Source organism: Stegastes partitus, unplaced genomic scaffold, assembly GCF_000690725.1.
Source record: "Stegastes partitus isolate 25-593 unplaced genomic scaffold, Stegastes_partitus-1.0.2 Scaffold1566, whole genome shotgun sequence".
Taxonomy (NCBI): Eukaryota; Metazoa; Chordata; class Actinopteri; family Pomacentridae; genus Stegastes; species Stegastes partitus.
Window position 1 is genome coordinate 12,341 of NW_007579297.1, and position 16,240 is coordinate 28,580.

A 16,240-nucleotide genomic window follows, 5' to 3' on the forward strand; every position below is an offset into this window, starting at 1 on the left:
TTCAAGATTCTTTTACTGGATTTTTCTGGAGCACATTTCACATTTTTGTCGTGATAGTTGAGCTGGCGTCTCTTCGTGGGTGATTTTATGCATGATAAGTATGTCGAGGTGCAATTATTTGGACAAAAAAGCGACACACTTTACTTTATTTGGACCGTACTTTTTGTCCGAATCCTTCAGGACATGCAGAAAGAGAAGCCATCCAGCGTTCTGTAAAGGGGAAGTTTATTGCATAAATACATTGTTCTAAGAGTGCGGAGTGCTTTTCTAGTTCTACTCACACAGGTCTCACGTTATCTCACAGTATGCAAAATCATAGTAAGACTCATAGTTGGGGATGTAACAGTAAGAAAGCCCACTGGAGACCAGAAGAGAGAGTTTGTCCTTTATCATAAAGGCATTTTTAAATCATTTTTATGTTCATTACATGCAATTAAAGTACATTTCAGTGTGTGTCTGAGGCGCCTCATCAGTGTACATGGTGTAAATGATGATCTATTACACTCATGCGTTCTTGCTGAATGTGTGTGTTTGTGGGTTTCAGTGCATCTCTTAACGTGGTTGGTGTCGGTTCTAGGCTACGTGTTCTGTAAATATGCTTCCGTCTGCATGTGTGTTCACAGGTCGTCTGTCTCGCCGTCAAAGGGGATGTTGTCCAGGTCCATGTGGATGTTTGAGTTCTCCTCGCTGCAGACCCAGCCGATGGGCGTGCGGTTGAACGAGGGGCGCGAGCGGATGTCGGCCTGCAGGCTGGGCAGAGGCTCCGGCTCCTCCACGATGCTGATCTCCGGGAGCTCGAAGGTCAGCATCTTGGACGCCTTGTCGTGGCCGCCGTACGGCAGCGCCATCCTGAGGAGGAGAGAGGAGGGAAGCTGAGGAGAAGCTGGATGTAGAAAAACACCAACACCCTGCTTTTAACAGGATTTTCTACAAAGCTGAAGCTCGGCACTGAACGGACAGGGCGTGGTGGGGTGACGGGGCATCAAGTCACTGTGCCACTAAAGCAATCGATCTATGACATGGAAAGAGACGCAAACATCTACAAAAGAGGCATAAAACAACCACAAGGAGACACAAATTGACCTCAGAGACGTAACATGATGAGATGCAAAATGACCACAGTGATGCACGTAATATCTGCAAAGAGACACAAACAGACTTAAAATGACCACAGATTCACAAAACCAGCACAGAGGTATGCAAAACAACCACAAAGAGGCAATAAATGACTCAAATGAAATGGAAATGGACCATAATGACATGCATAACATCAACAAGGAGATGCCAAACAGACTGAAAATGACCACAAACCCTTTATACGACCACATAGACAACAACAAAGACACTCTTCACACACAAAGAGAGACACTAAACAACCACAGGTTGACCTCAAAGACAACAAGTGACTCCAGTGATAAGCAAAATAACCACAATGACATACAAAAGAATTACAAATAGATACAAAACAACCACAAACAGACTCAAAATGAATACAAATTCCTAAGAGGACCACATAGAAATGCAAAACGACCACAAATAAACATTTAAAGAGAGACTCAAACAACTGCAAAGAAACACAAATGTCTACAAAGAGACACTAGACAATCACAAATTGAAGGAGACAAAGTGACAACAGTGACATGGATTTAGAACACAAATAGCCAGAAAGCGGCTCAAAGTGACCACAAATTCCTAAAACAAAGACATAGAGATGCAAATGTACCACAAATAAACCTTTAAGTAGAGACATAAACAACCACAAAGACACACAAATAAACCCTAAAGACGCTAAATGATGACAATGAGAAACACACTGACCATACACAAAACTGCAAAAAGGATGCACACAACCACCAATAAACTCCTGAAACTACCACACATAGATGCCACAAAGATGGTCGACACATTCAGAGACACAAAACAACTGCAAGATCCTGAAAAGTCATGTTCATAACGCCTCCAAAATGTTGCTGTAGTCATCAGTTTGTACGTTTTACTTCTATACAGGGAGGCCTTTTACGTATCTGGGCCCAGGCGTGTATTGTTCTATAATCCACCTGTAGTTTACCACTTGTTCAGACCCATCAGTAATCAGGATGCAGCTGCTCTTACGGAACAATTATTATTAACATCCGCATTGCAACGGATGGAGATCCAGGGTACAAACAAGATTAAAATAATGACATCTGTGGAGAAACGCCGTCTCGGTGGTGAGCGTAGCAGCACGTCTCCAAATGTCAGGGATGCGGTACAGTGTGTGAAGTCGGAGCAAAGCCATGGAAACGCGTGATGAAGCAGCAAACTGCCGGTTGTCATAGCGATGTGGGTTCTGCGAGAGCGGGTCAGCGAGCTGATGTGGTCGCAGCTCCGTCGGTTAAACAACTGGCTTCTTTTTTTCTTTTTTTTTTCCACGATTACCAGCGTCGTATCGGTTAAAGTACCACAGCTGTGCCACATTAGCCATCACAGAACGTTCTGCCAACGTGCATCTCCTCGGTTTCCTCTCGGGCGAGACGCTCTGCGCCGTGTGCCCTATTTTATGTTCATATAAAGACGGCTGAGCTCTCACAGCTAATAATGTCTCGTCTAATAAAGTCTCATTTCATTAAAGGGGCACTCCACGGATTTTACGCGTCGGAGGCTCGAGATGAAGAGCGCTGCACGGCACGCAGTTACATCTGTTCAGTTAACACAAAGCCCGCATTACAAACTGGGGGGTTTAAAAGATGCACCAGACAAGAAAAGGTCTAATGAAATGTGCTATTGACTGGTGTGACTAGATGTCTGGGGTTCAGGGTTGCAGCAGCTCGATGAACACTAGAACCTAAAGGTCGTTAGGTTCGTGCTTCATTAATATTGACCGTTTAAAGAAGTCGATCGTGAGTCCTCCCGCTTCATGGATTTCCAATACTAAAGGTGTCAATATGCACAAAGCAGCCAACTAGTTTGTGTAACAGAGCTGAAGAACGGTTCCAGAGGGCCGAGACGCCGTCCGAATGCTGGGATAACACCGCGGTTCTTTTAGGAGGACACCCACTTCAAGAAGCAAAAAGTGCCAGACGGAATCACTTAAAGGAGAGATCTGGAGAAGCAGATTCCAATCCTGCTACATTTCTCACCTCCACACATCTGGCCAGCTGCCGGTGTGAGCTGAGGGAGTTTCAAATGCTGTGAAATGCTATCAGAGAACTGCTTCTGTTGGAGAGCACAAGTCTGCCTGTTCCTTTTGGAAAATATCTCTACAAAACTGAGATACACTTGTCTGTGCCTGTTCCATAGCAGCTATAATTTTTGACGATTGTGACGGTTTTCTATTAGAGCAGACGATGAAGATAATGTCCCTTTATGGACAAAATCAAAAATTGATGATAAGATGTAAATTTCCTGCCTTTGGTGATTTTGGTTTGGTGATCATTAGTGCTCAATCCATGCAGAAGGAAGGAAAAGTAAAATAATATATTTTGGATTATTATGTACACACCTGCAGAAAATATGAGTTTACTATATCCATAACATCCGTCACACTTACTAATGCTTCCAGGGTGTTATGTGGGAAAACTGTCCTATTCCTGAACTAAAGCATCACGCATTTGTTGCAGATTTGTTGGAGGGTTGTTCCCGTTTTGCACTTCACATCTTAGTTTATAGTTCAGTGCAGAGATTCTCAGGACATAACAATGGTTACCTGAATCTTATTCCCCATCCGGAAAAGTCTGGGGGACGTTGTAATGCTGGAATCGGTTGTTACCTCGGAAGACTTCTTTAGCAAAATGGAACAGACATGGTTCCTGTGACATTTTCATCCAAAACAACCAAACTGAGATTGAACAAAACGAATCCCAAACAGGAACAGAATCACCACCTTCTTGAGCATTTGCTTGGATGTTCTCATGCAGTAACCGTTTTCCTGCACTTCGGCGAATGAAGTTGGATAAAGAGGACATCTGCATTCATCTGGGCAAAGTATGCGATTCTAACGTGCTACAGTCAACTTTGAGCGTCTGTTTGCCCATGTAGGTATCATCCTTCTTGCTCTGTAGCCACTGGCAACTATTTGCCAATTGGACGTTGGACCAGAATCCGGTCTGCATGTTGCACCTTGTCCAGCAATGGCCGCTGATGACCTTCATCGATTTTGGCCAGCTGTCCCGGTGGGATCACGGTTCATCTGGATACACCCATATGTCTATCAGTGTGACGGTTTGACAGCACAGCATCATGGTACGCCACTATCTGGTTACGTAAACCAAAGTCTTAAGGACTCGGCATGACCACAACTAATCAAATTCGATGAGCAACTGACGAGTTTGGTTCTTCAAACAACTCAAAAGTCAACCAAAAACTTCAATTAGGATCAGTGGCCAAGAGTTATGAAGGAACAAACTTACAGCACTCAAAAAGGTGTGTTGCAGTTGCTGCAAAACTATGTAGAAAACCATTTGGGTCGGCGGTTTGAACCATTTTGAGCAACCTTGAGCGACATTATTGACATTATACGTGCACGAGAAACATACCCAGTGATCATAATAACTGTTTCTCTGAGTACCTGTTGAAGCTCTTGTACTGCGGCAGTTCTGCGTGGCTCTGGATGGGTCCCGGCATGGAAGCCTTCATGGTGGATGTCAACTCCTCGTTGCCCTTCATGGCTCGTTCCCATGGTGATACGTAGGTACGTACATACTCCCTCCTCCTCTTCAGCCTCTCTGCCATCTCATCCACCGTCTCTTCCACCACTAAGGAACAGGAGTGGGACAGAGGGGAAGACCGGGCCAAAGAATAAACATCATACCAGAAAGAATGTTGCATACTAGAAAAGTGCATCCATGTCCCTACCTTCCTCCTTTGGCATCTCAGGCTTTGGTGGAATTGGAGGAGGACACATCAGGAGGTTTTCCAGGTTCTGCTGGAAGACAAAACCAGAAGATACAATCCGATCAGAACACACATGAAGGCGCAGCACAATCACTCTGTCTGCGTTCGTCACTCTCACCATGTTCTCGTTGGTCACGATGAACTTGTCAACTCTCTGCTGCCTCATCCTGAACATCTTGGACCCCTTGTTCTTCATCAGGGAGAGCTCCTCCAGCATCACGTCCTTGGGAGTCTTGATCTTGGTGCCCAGGTCGAGCTCAGCACCTTCGGGGTCCGACTCATCATCTGACAAGGGGAGGAAAAGCAGGAGGACAAAATAAGGGGACTGGGTTTGGAGTAGAAGAAAGGTACAACTACTGCATGATTAATCAACCATACAGTGCAGTCGGTGCCTTAGAAAAGCATCCTGAGGGCTGATTTTCTATTTAAAAGTGATGTTATATTTGTAATAAGTGCATCTGTCTGCACACATGATCATTTTAAGACCTTAAAACATATTTTTATTAAGAAGGCAACTCTGCAGAATCCAAATGATCTGAGATGCTGGGCCTGTAATGGTAAATGTTTTCTACCTTAGTGGCGCTCAAAGCACTTTACAATGTGTTTCTCATTCACAAATACATTCACACACAGAGTGGCCTGCCATCAGGAGAAACTGCTGATTTATTTTGGTTGTACTAAAGTGTAATTTCTTGTTCATTGGATTTGTTAGATTGTCCAATAATTAGTTTGCAGGATGCAAAAGATAATCAGAAGGTTAGGATTGTGTCCGTATGGTGAATATAATGTGGTTAGCTTAACTTAGCAGAAAGACTTTAAGTCGAGGGGAAACAACCAGGATGCTTCTGCTAGCACCTCTGAAGCTCATTAATTAACCTGGTGTATGTTCTGTACACAAACCGGACAGCAGTGAGCAGGAATTTTATGCTAAGCTAAGCTAATCATGATCTGGCTGCATCTCACCTTGTATTACTCAAAACAATCTCTTCCAGTAAACTTAATTAAATCATGGACGGTATTTCCAAAGTTTTCTTTTACCATTAAGTAATTCTGTTGGTCCAACTTATTGTTCTTGGGTTAAGTCAACATAATTCATTGGGGTTGATTCAACTTATTTCCAAGGGTTGGGTTGAACTTAACTGAAATGAGTTGGTCCAACTAATTTTAAACTAAAACATAACAAATTATTAAATTGGCCCAACACCATTACTTATGGAAATTCTGTCCCTGATTCAATTAAGCTGATTTAAATAACAAATGCACTAATCTGTTGGTCTAATACTTGGCAAGAAACCAGCGAAGTGTATTTCTAAAAATATCTAGTAACTATTCCTTTAAGAGTTGTTTGGTTTTTTGTTTTTTTTTAGAAGTTTTTAATATTCTCTTATGAACCACTGGACCTGTTTCAATAGAATAAACTGAGCTCCCATGTTGATTTATCACTGTCCACAATTTCTAAGCAATTTTTGTTATTAAAATAACAGATTCTGAGGTTTGTTCAGCCTTGGCAGAGGCACGGCTCTGCTCGCCGAAGCCCATCTGGTAAATTAAAAAGCGCGTTTACGTTCCCCTACATGTCTGATATGGAATGAGGGATGTTTAAACCTGTTAAAGGCCATGTTTTTATCGCCAGGCTTCCCAGGCCGGACTTGCGGTGATAAATCGGAGCAGAAACCTGTTGTGGGGTGTTAGAGGATGTGGTTATGTGAAACCGAGGGAGTTGTAGGGTTACTAGGCCAAAGCAATGTGGAAGAAAAGGGCACTGGGGAACGTCGCAGCAGGTTTTCTGGTGGAATTGTTTATGGAGGGAAATCCTTATAACACGCCGGCTCGTGCTCTCGCCTCTCGCGGTGATGGAGAGATCTGATGGATTTTACTGCTCCACAGAGCTCCTAATAAAACACTCTTCTCATCCACCACATACACTCCGATATCACTCATAACACCTGGAGTTCAGCCATAAACCAGCAAACACACACACACACGCACGAACACGAACACATCTATAAAGCGGGGAGTTGGCATTGCAATGCTGCAGAGAGCTGTTAGCAGTACCTCGTAAATCAGACTTGTGCAAGTAGGTGTGTGTGTCTGTGTGTGTGTGTGTGTGTGTGTGTGTCTGTGTGTGTGTGTGTGTGTGTGTGGAGAGAATAATTGAGGCTGCTGAGCAGAGCGAACTCCCCCATGGGGATATTGATTAGAGTGTTAATTCAGAAGAATGTGAAACTGGAGCTGGCTGCTGACTGGGAGGAAAATGAACAGACTGACAGAGGCAAAGGGTCGGACGGACGGACGGACGGACGGACGGAGGCCCGGGACAAACCGACAGAGTGACACAGTGTGCGGGGATGATGGAGAGATGTGTGGGCATTAACTGCAGCAAAATAAGGGATAAGCAGGATAAGCTGCTGAATGACTCACTGACTGACAACGAACTGGCAGAAAGACACAGATGTGGACAGCTGCTGCAGAGAGACGGCGAGACGAAACGGCGAATGTAAAGAGACGTTGACGGATTGACAGATACGTGCACGGACCCTCAGAGCGCATTCAGATGACAGATTTCATGCTCGGAGATTAACAGAGGATGCATTGTGGTGGCTTTTATAAGTCGTATATTATGCAACAGGTAAATATGAGTTAATACAAAAGGCATCGTATTAAAACGACACTCAGATTATGCAGCAGCTCTGTTGACATGTTTTGTTTTTTTAAGCAGAATTTTTTCTGTATTTTTGAAATACACAAAAACATCAAGGAGATTTCAAGAATCAAATTTACATTGCTGATGTAAAACAAACTTAAAACTGAATAACCATGAAACTTTTTTTTCCATAAAAACAATTATGAGAATTAAAAATGCATTTTTATATTTAAAAAAATTGTAATTCTATTTTAAAAAATCTGACAGACTTAAAGAAAAAAGTATTGTTTCCATATTTTTCCATATATTTATTTGTTAAAGTGAGATATCTTGTTATAAAAACAAAAAACAGGTAGATAATGGTAAATGATATAAATATGGAGAAATGTTAACTCTCTCTATATATATAAATATTTGAGCAAAATGCTACCGTCCACAATAAAAATGCAGTGAAACTTCACTGATAGCCACCTGACATAAGTATAAGCATGCTAACTTTTGCTTATTGGCTTCAAACACAAGTTGCAGCTGAGGCTAGTGGGCATGTCATGAGTTGTGTAGGTCTAAAACTAAAAAGAACTCGACAAATGAACACTGCTACCAGATCACAAACATTATTAGAGTGTCTGGACCTTTCATTACAGCCAGGCCACATGTTTGATCACAGTTAATGGATTAATAGCTGTTGTTTTAACTCATAAATATGTTATTTTTATGACTGTAATTTCAAGTTTCTCTTACTTAAAAGAGCTTTAATTAGACTGTGTGATCATTTTATGTTAATCAATTACAATTAAAAGTCCCACGATCACAATTAATAATCATTATACAGAAAGCTGACCCCTGTGGGTCCATCTATCCATTAGCTGTTATCCTTTAGAGCAGTGGTTCACAACCACCGTGACTCATTTGGTACCGCACAGAAAGAACAAAAATGTTTTATTGGTTTATTTTGTCTCTGGCGTCTGCAGGGTGTTTTATTTTGAAAAATGACGAGCTCGTCTTCCGGTAACTTCCAGCTGTGCTTGTTTCCCGCACTTGTCTCACTCAGTTTTCATTTCATTAAAATCTATTCTAACCGCTGCCACAATTAATAAAAAAACTAACTTTTCTGGAGAGCTTCTTTGAAAAGAGAACGAGATGCTGAGACGGAAGAGATAGTAAATACTTATTTAGCAATAAAAAGTAATTTGATTCATTTGTGACACTTTTTTAATAGAAAAAAACAATTATTATTTGTTATGTGACCGGTCTGTAGAAAACCGTTTTGCTTGAAATCGGTCCGTGGTGCACACAAGGTTGGAGACGGCCGCTTCAGAGCATCATGGGCCCTGCTGCTGATCCCCGCTGACACTGGATGAGAGGCTGGAGACGCCGTGGACAGTTTGCCAGTCAATCACAGAGCTGACACGCAGAGAGAGGCGACCGTTCACACCTACAGGCCATTCAGAGCTGCAGCTTCTGCATGTTGTTGGACGTGGAGCAAGCCAAAGAAAATCCACTCAGGATTTACTGTTGCAGCCAGGAGCTTTTAAATCATAACTCAAGATCTGTTTTGCATATTGCAGTAAATCAAAATACTCAAGTAAAAGTATGCATTCAAATTCCATTCAAGTACTGTAGCTGAGGAAACTCTGCTTTTTAAAAAAAATGTCTTCTCTATTTTCCCCCAAAAGTCATCGTGAGACTTTGAAAACTTTGGGCTCTCGGCTATAATTAGAAATAATGTTCTGCGAGTTTGAACAATTTTAAGCTGCACAGCAAGAGTTTGAACAGATGGACCGACTGGTGGGTTTGGCAAAAAATTAACTGCATTAAACTCTGATGGGTCTTTCCTACAGTAAGTGAAATCTCTCATGCACAGAAAGTGGAAGAAAATGAAAGTGGTATTTAGTGTAAGCAGCCAATGTACACAAAGGAGGAAAAAATATTATGAAGTAAAAGTGGCAGGAAGCTAACTGCAGCTGATAGAAACACCTCAAACCGTCTGGAATTCAGTTTTCAGAGTTTAATGTCAAGATGTGACCCGTTTGCCGCCTTTTCACAAGTCGCATTGATTCCGATTTAGCCGCTGCTCGCGCACGGCCTCCAACAAACGTAGTGGGAGCAGAATCGCCATCTGGTATTTTGAGTTGCACTATAATGGTGACAGATTTGTGGCCGCTCTGCCATCTGATAATGACCCACATCCCTCCAGGAGATGCCACTTGCATGTTAGGTATTGCATTACTTCTTGGACCGTGTGTGTGTGTGTGTGTGTCTGTCCTTATTTAATTGTCGTATCGCACAAACCGCACGCAACGATTTACGCCCACGCTGTTCAATTTAAACACGTAGGCCGGGCAAATAGCAGGCGGACGCTAAAGATTTGACATTTACTGGACTGGATAATCAGATCACACGGGAGGAAGGAGGAGGCGTCTTTGAGGAATAACCAGCAGAACGTTTCATGTTCATACGCGCTGTTTGGATTTGTTATGATGCTGTTTGTGTGAGTGTGTGTGTGTGTGTGTGTGTGTGTGTGTTTTACCATTCTGGCTGACGTTGGACAGGTCAGTGATGATCTTGTTGGCCTTCTTCCTCTTGTTGGGAGGGGCAGGAGTTGTGATAGGCATGGCTGGAAGACAGAACACACTAATGACGTCTTCATTATGATAATCACCTTCAGCCATTGTGCTTTTCAAAGTAAATAAAACGAGCTTAGACACAGATACAGTCTAAAAATGATGAAATTCTGACAGTAAATCTTGTATTTTACGTCTTCACCAGCTGCTCAAAAAGTTTTTGTCAAACTACTACTAACAAGGTCAAGTACGAAAGATGCGAAAAAATAGCAATGTTTTTTTAACTAAAGCTTCGATATATTTAAATCTAGACCATGAAAGCTGCTCAAATTGAGATTTTAATATAACCAGAGGATCATAAGACTGAGTAGAGTTTCACATTGTAGAGCTGCATTTTGTTTTTTGACTCTTCTTGCTTCACAACAGCTGCTGTTCGGTTTGGTCTCGTTGCTCTTTTTACTCATCCAGCCACCGTTTTCAGCTAAAAAGCTCTAAAATGCTGCCAAACTAACACCAAACAGGTACATTTTTCCTCCTTAGAAGTTGGTGGAGACCAAAAACAGAGCCGAAAGGGGAGTGAATATTGGGGGTCTAGCAACATGACTCTATATGAATGCTGCTTTGTGTCTGTGGTAAAATATTTAAGTTGTGTTTTGATTCAACTTTATTGCCATTGTGCAAGGCCTACGACAACGAAATGCAGTTTAGCATCTAACCAGAGATGCAACAACAGCAGTAAAGTGCATTATATACAGTATGAGTATGAGCACACTGCGTATATTAATATAGAAGCTGTGTAGTGACTGTTCTGTTTACAGGAGACTCAACAGAACAACGAGTTATCCAGTGGCTGCAGTAGTTATGACAGGAATGACGGAGGAGGGTAGCAGGGCAGCAGTGTTTGTGTTGGGAGAAGGTTGGGGTGGATAGACGGGTCAACAAACATTGACGTTTTTGTTTTGTTTTTTCCAAATCATGTGAAGGATTGTGGCCTAACCACCGTATTTTTTCTATAAACATGGTGATGAAGATGCCTTAGCATGAATTAATCTTTTTAACACAAACTACAATCTTTTACGAAACCGAACCGAGTTGCTTTGTTCCTAAATCGAACCAAATCTTAACATCCTGCTAATAGGTACATCTAATCAGAGAATGCCTCTGTGCCTCCACATTGTGGCCATACAAATTTAATTTAATGATGACTTCGGAGCATTTGTTGGGTTACAGGTTGTTGCACTGCCCCCAAGTGGCAAGAAAACTGGTTATTACAGATTTAAAAACTCAGAAGGAACGTACACAATAAATCAGTGCAGTCGGTGCTGGATTTTTGGCACATAAGCTGCAACAAATATACAAGCCATCGTGACGGTTTTATTATCAAAATCAAGTAGTCAGAGCGAACTACGGTGTTTATTGTTTAAGAAAGTTTTAAACTAAAGCTGAGAGTTTTTTTTCTCTTGAATGCATCCAGCAGAGTGCACGACAGAATTAGCAACAAGACACTGGACCAGCAGTGAAATGTGACACAACAAAGAAACTTATCCAGAAATATTCAAACTTATTCCCGAGAGATACCCGCGTCCAAAGCCTAGCGAGGTCCGGCAGAACCTCACTGGCTTTCCTAATTAACTTAAACACACGTAAAACATAGCGCATAACCCCTGCGTGCCCTTGAGGACACTAATTCCCGGTGGCAGCTCGAGTCTCTCTTGACTAACTGTTCAGGTGGGGGCCTGGCAGTATGTCGCTGTCAATTGCTCAGGTCGAAAGCAATTATGTAAAGCTGGAGGTGAGTCCCGCTACAAGAGAAAAAGCAGGAGGGCCCGTCTACAGGGAGACAGTTAATGTAATTGCTTTTCATCCGCTGTAATTGAAGCTCATTTCCTAGCCGGGGATTCGCTCCTGTGTGAGCTATTTTTATGAGCCCATGTTCTATAGCACGCCGGTGAGCGGGACCGTCGTCAGCTCCAAACCTACGTAGAAGTGCACCACACAAACAGCACGCGCGGTGATTTGCACTCAAATAGCTTTTCCTCTTGTGATTAATGTGAGTCAGCGGCCGGTGGATTAAAAACTGGAGATTACAGGTGTTTTTGGATGTTCGGGGGGAAATGCAAGATGGAGGCAGCGCTGATGACAACCACAGGAGCTTGTGCGAGCAAAGGGCCTGGCTCCTGTTACCGCCTCTCTAAGTGAAGAGGCGCTCCGGTCCCCCTCGACCAGCCGGTTTTAGCTCCAGATAAATCTCGAGGGGACAGCTGGGGAGGAAGGGCATCAGTCAGCACATTCCCAAATACACACATACATCCCCTCGAACTAAAAACTCCACCGCAGAGGGCCGCATTCCTCACAGACTACAGCGTTAGGTAAGAGGCGGTGGAAGACGAAGACGGCGGTGGGGACCAACTGGCTCTCTCTGGGTTAAATTGGTTTTTAAATTAACTGTTCAATCAGGAAAGTGCACGTGCTCGTGTGGGTTTCACACCATGCTTGGCATAGTGTGAACTTAAAGGCTTTCTCGAGCAGTTAACGTGACTTTTACCAGAACAAATCATCCATTCTGCTATAATCTGTTCAGCATCTGCTTTTCATTTTCGCTCTTTCATTAATTGATCCAGTCACAGAGTCTCCACAGACTGAGGCTCCAAAATCTGCTGACCACAAAACTCCAACATATTTAACTGTCTGCTTGCAACTGATGCGACCATCAGCCCCAGATAATCCGCAAACATTCCAGACACGCGTGAGAAAGATTTCGTTGGGTTTTTACAGGTCCTAGCGCACATTTTCGCCTCTCCGACGTCTTACCTGTAAGACTCAGGTATCCACAGGAAGACACAGGAGGTCCCAGAGGAACAGAAATCTTGATTCCCAGGTAGATCTGTGTCCCAGAGCTTGTATTGTACAGCCTGCCCTCCTGTTCGCCCCGCAGAGAGTGAAACCCTATCGGCAGGGCTGCTCCAGTGCTATGGACCAGGCCTGGGGGGGTCGGAGAGGGGGTGGGGGGTGAATTGAGTAGGGGGTATAGAGGGAGGTGGGTGTGGTGCTTTGAGTTCAGAGGTTGGCTAAATGAACTGTACACATGGCTAACACATCTATCTGTTAGAATAAAAGGAAAAATATAAGTACTGTCTGATATGAAGATATCAAGTCTACAAACTGATCTGTTGGCATTTTGGAATAATTTTATGTGAACATCTCAGACTGTCACAACGCAGGGGTCTGGACATCCTCATGAAATGTTGAGCATCAGACTCTGGTGAATTTTTATGCATCAAATTAAACCTTTTCTGCATCAATTTATGGTGGAAATCTCTTTATTTATGAAAAGGAAAACACAAGACTAAAGAAAATACTCCAAGCAACTCCGTGATAAGGTTGTTAAAAAGCATAAGTCAGAGGATGGATAAAAGAAAATGTCCCTGAATATTCCTTGGAGTGCAGTTAAACATGTACGTAAATCTGCTGAGAGCTGGTCATCCTCAGAAACAGAGTGACCGTGGAAGAAAGAGACGAGTGAGGAAGGTCACCAAGACGCCGACGGCTCTTCTAAAGGAGTTACAGGCGTCATCACAAGACAAAGATTCTTGAAAAAGTGACAAAGAAAAACAACTGCTGAAAAAAGCTTGTGTTAAATCTCGACTAGACTTCACCAGAAGGCACGTGGGAGACTCTGAAGTCGACTGGATGAAGCTTCTTTGGTCATTTTTGCATCAGACTAGAAGCAGCGTTCAGTGGACACCAAACACTGCACATCATCATCCCCACTGTGAAGCACGGTGGTGGCAGCATCATGACGTGTGGATGCTTCTCAGCAGCAGGTCCTGGAAGGCTGATAAAGGTGGAGGGTAGAATAAATGCAGCAAAGTGTAGAGAAATGCTGGAGGACAACCTGCAAGTGATCTGCGACTTGAGAGGAGATTTGTTTTCTGTAACCGCTAAGGCACAAACTGAGAAAGAATTTATATTTAGAGAAAAAATATCCTGTCTAACCAATGAAACCTTTTTATAGGTTTCAAGGGTCAACACTAAGAATATGAATAGTTTACAACATACCACAGGAAGCTATTTAGTGAACTCTTTACAGCCCCTTCCTCCATTAAAAGGACAGAAGGAGGATAAAACCAACTCAAGGAGGGAGTTTAACCAAGCATGTTGGTTCCTTTAATTGTATGAACCAGTACTGATACTACATGTTAACCAACAGCAGGTCTGTTCATGCTTGTTGGGTTAATGTTCTCTTGGTAGTTGTTCCGATGCTCAGGTGTTTTGCAAAGTTTGCAAACATCACTTTTCGTCTTAAGCCCAGATTCTGGGGGGGAAAAAACACAATTAGTGTTTTGCTTTTTTTCAATCACAAGGAGCAAATCTTAAATTATTCATCCTAAAATTCATTGATTGGTTGAATTATGCAGGATGCTTTTTAGTGAATTCTTCGAGCTACTGACTCGTGAGTCCCGCCTTTCCAGGCTGCAGGTAAACATTTCGAAAACACGAAAAACATCACAAGAGAAGAGAAACTAGGTTTGTTTGCCTCCGGGCATTTATGCTTTTATTGATGTGTTTTCCTCCTCCTCTGATAGTCTCTTTGTACATCCTCCTCCACCGAGCAAACCTTTGGGTATGATGAGCAACTTCAAGCCTGGTTTGTACCTGGCAGGAGTCACACCTGCGCCACCGTGTCATCAGTCTCACAAACCTTTTTAGCAGCTTTTATAATTCACTTGCGTTGCATTTGTTCGCTGTATCCGTTGCATCTGCGTGACAAAACAACAAACGCTTTACATTTCAGAGAGAGTTTTGATCATGAGATAAAATACAGTCGTCTAGCCAGCTTCGATCATTTGGAATAGAAAGAATTTCCTCAATTTTAAAGCAGCTATAATGCAAATGTTTGTAAAAGCATTGCATCAAATGAAGGGCGTCTCTCATAGGAGTGAATATACAGAGTCACCAAATGAATTTGCAGCTGTACTGTTGTGACACAATACAATCAAGCATATAATGAGTTAAACCAAGTGCTCACATATGCTGCAATAATATAATTTTTCTTTATATATTTTAGAATACATAAGCACATATGTTAATGATGAAAGTCTGAAAGAATATAATTGGGATCCATGTGCAGTGCTGGGAAGCAGAGGGTAGCTAATGAATTTGTTCTGCTTGTTAGCTCCACATCCATCACACAGTCCCACAATCCTCCTGGAAGGAACTGTGTGTGGCCATACGATAGATTGATTGAATATCTGGTGACCATTCAGCAGCAGACACAAAGAGACAGATGCAAAAGCTTGCCTCACACAGACTGATAAGGCAGATTCTGGGTGCAGATTGGGAGCTGTATTCATGAAAATACACAGCTTCTATGCCTCCGTCGATCATGAGATTGACTCTATTTGTTGTACTCTCTGAGCAGTTCATAATAAACCCTCAAGTGGACCAAAGATCGCTGTTGTCTGCTCGTTTTCTCCTCAGTAGAGTTCAGTGAATGTGGAAGTCAGAAAATGCTCCACAACACTTTACAGACCTTTATAGTGAGTTTCAGCTCATTGTTTAGCTGTTTTGGTCGACTGTCACACTCTCGTTGCATAAGTTTAGTAAAAAAAAGCTCTCCATACATTAGCTGCTTGGTCAAACATGGCAGAAAGACACAGCTGACAATAAGATGGTAACCAAAGTGTAGTAATTAGCAGCTAAAGAGACGATATTTCTGTTAGGAGTTGGTTGAGACCAAACACGAAGCTAAAAGACAGTGAATGCTGAACTAACATTCATCTATTGGACACAAAAATGACACAAATGAACGGCAGTGCTGCTTCAGAATTGCTGGATGTTTTCATAAAGTCACCAAATCAACCTAAAAATCTGTTATTACAGCATCGAGCAGCTCTGCAAGACTGTATTTAGACAGAACGCTATCATCAAAACGACAAAGACAATATTCTAGAGTTTAGCACATGTAACGTTTACTATGTTCACCATTAGCTCAGTGTGTTAGCACGCTTTTTTAGTTTTCTATTTTGCAATAAATGGAAAGTACAGCAAAGAATTATACAGAATACACCTAAAATCTGATTTAATGAAGCTTCTGGTGAAGACCAAATTTCATGACAGTCCATGTCGACACATTTCACTCGTGTAAAACACAACCTGT

The 16,240-nt window shown here is 42.4% G+C and overlaps 1 protein-coding gene across 2 annotated transcripts; it reads right to left on the minus strand.

The window, feature by feature from the left end:
* Positions 1-208: 208 nt before the first annotated feature.
* On the minus strand, positions 209-13,014 carry myoz1b (myozenin 1b). Of its 2 annotated transcripts, none has more exons than XM_008300611.1 (6): positions 12,892-13,014; positions 10,047-10,133; positions 4,991-5,157; positions 4,834-4,900; positions 4,547-4,733; positions 209-849 (listed from the first exon to the last, which is right to left on the minus strand). In XM_008300611.1, the coding sequence occupies exons 2-6, from the start codon at positions 10,129-10,131 to the stop codon at positions 618-620; spliced, it is 738 nt and encodes a 245-aa protein (XP_008298833.1). In that variant the 5' UTR covers positions 10,132-10,133; positions 12,892-13,014; the 3' UTR covers positions 209-617. The 2 variants fall into 2 exon arrangements, with proteins under 2 accessions (XP_008298833.1, XP_008298832.1); XM_008300610.1 differs by having other exon boundaries at positions 4,834-4,903.
* Positions 13,015-16,240: the final 3,226 nt, after the last annotated feature.

What these genes read in the sequence shown, in the direction of transcription:
- myoz1b (XM_008300610.1), bottom strand. Translation starts at nt 10,131, where the DNA reads ATGCCTATCACAACTCCTGCCCCTCCCAACAAGAGGAAGAAGGCCAAC. An exon ending in TCGTGACCAACGAGAACATG is followed by an intron (nt 4,904 to 4,990) that starts GTGAGAGTGACG and finishes TTTGTCTTCCAG; the next exon opens with CAGAACCTGGAAAACCTCCT. An exon ending in TGAGATGCCAAAGGAGGAAG is followed by an intron (nt 4,734 to 4,833) that starts GTAGGGACATGG and finishes CCTGTTCCTTAG; the next exon opens with TGGTGGAAGAGACGGTGGAT.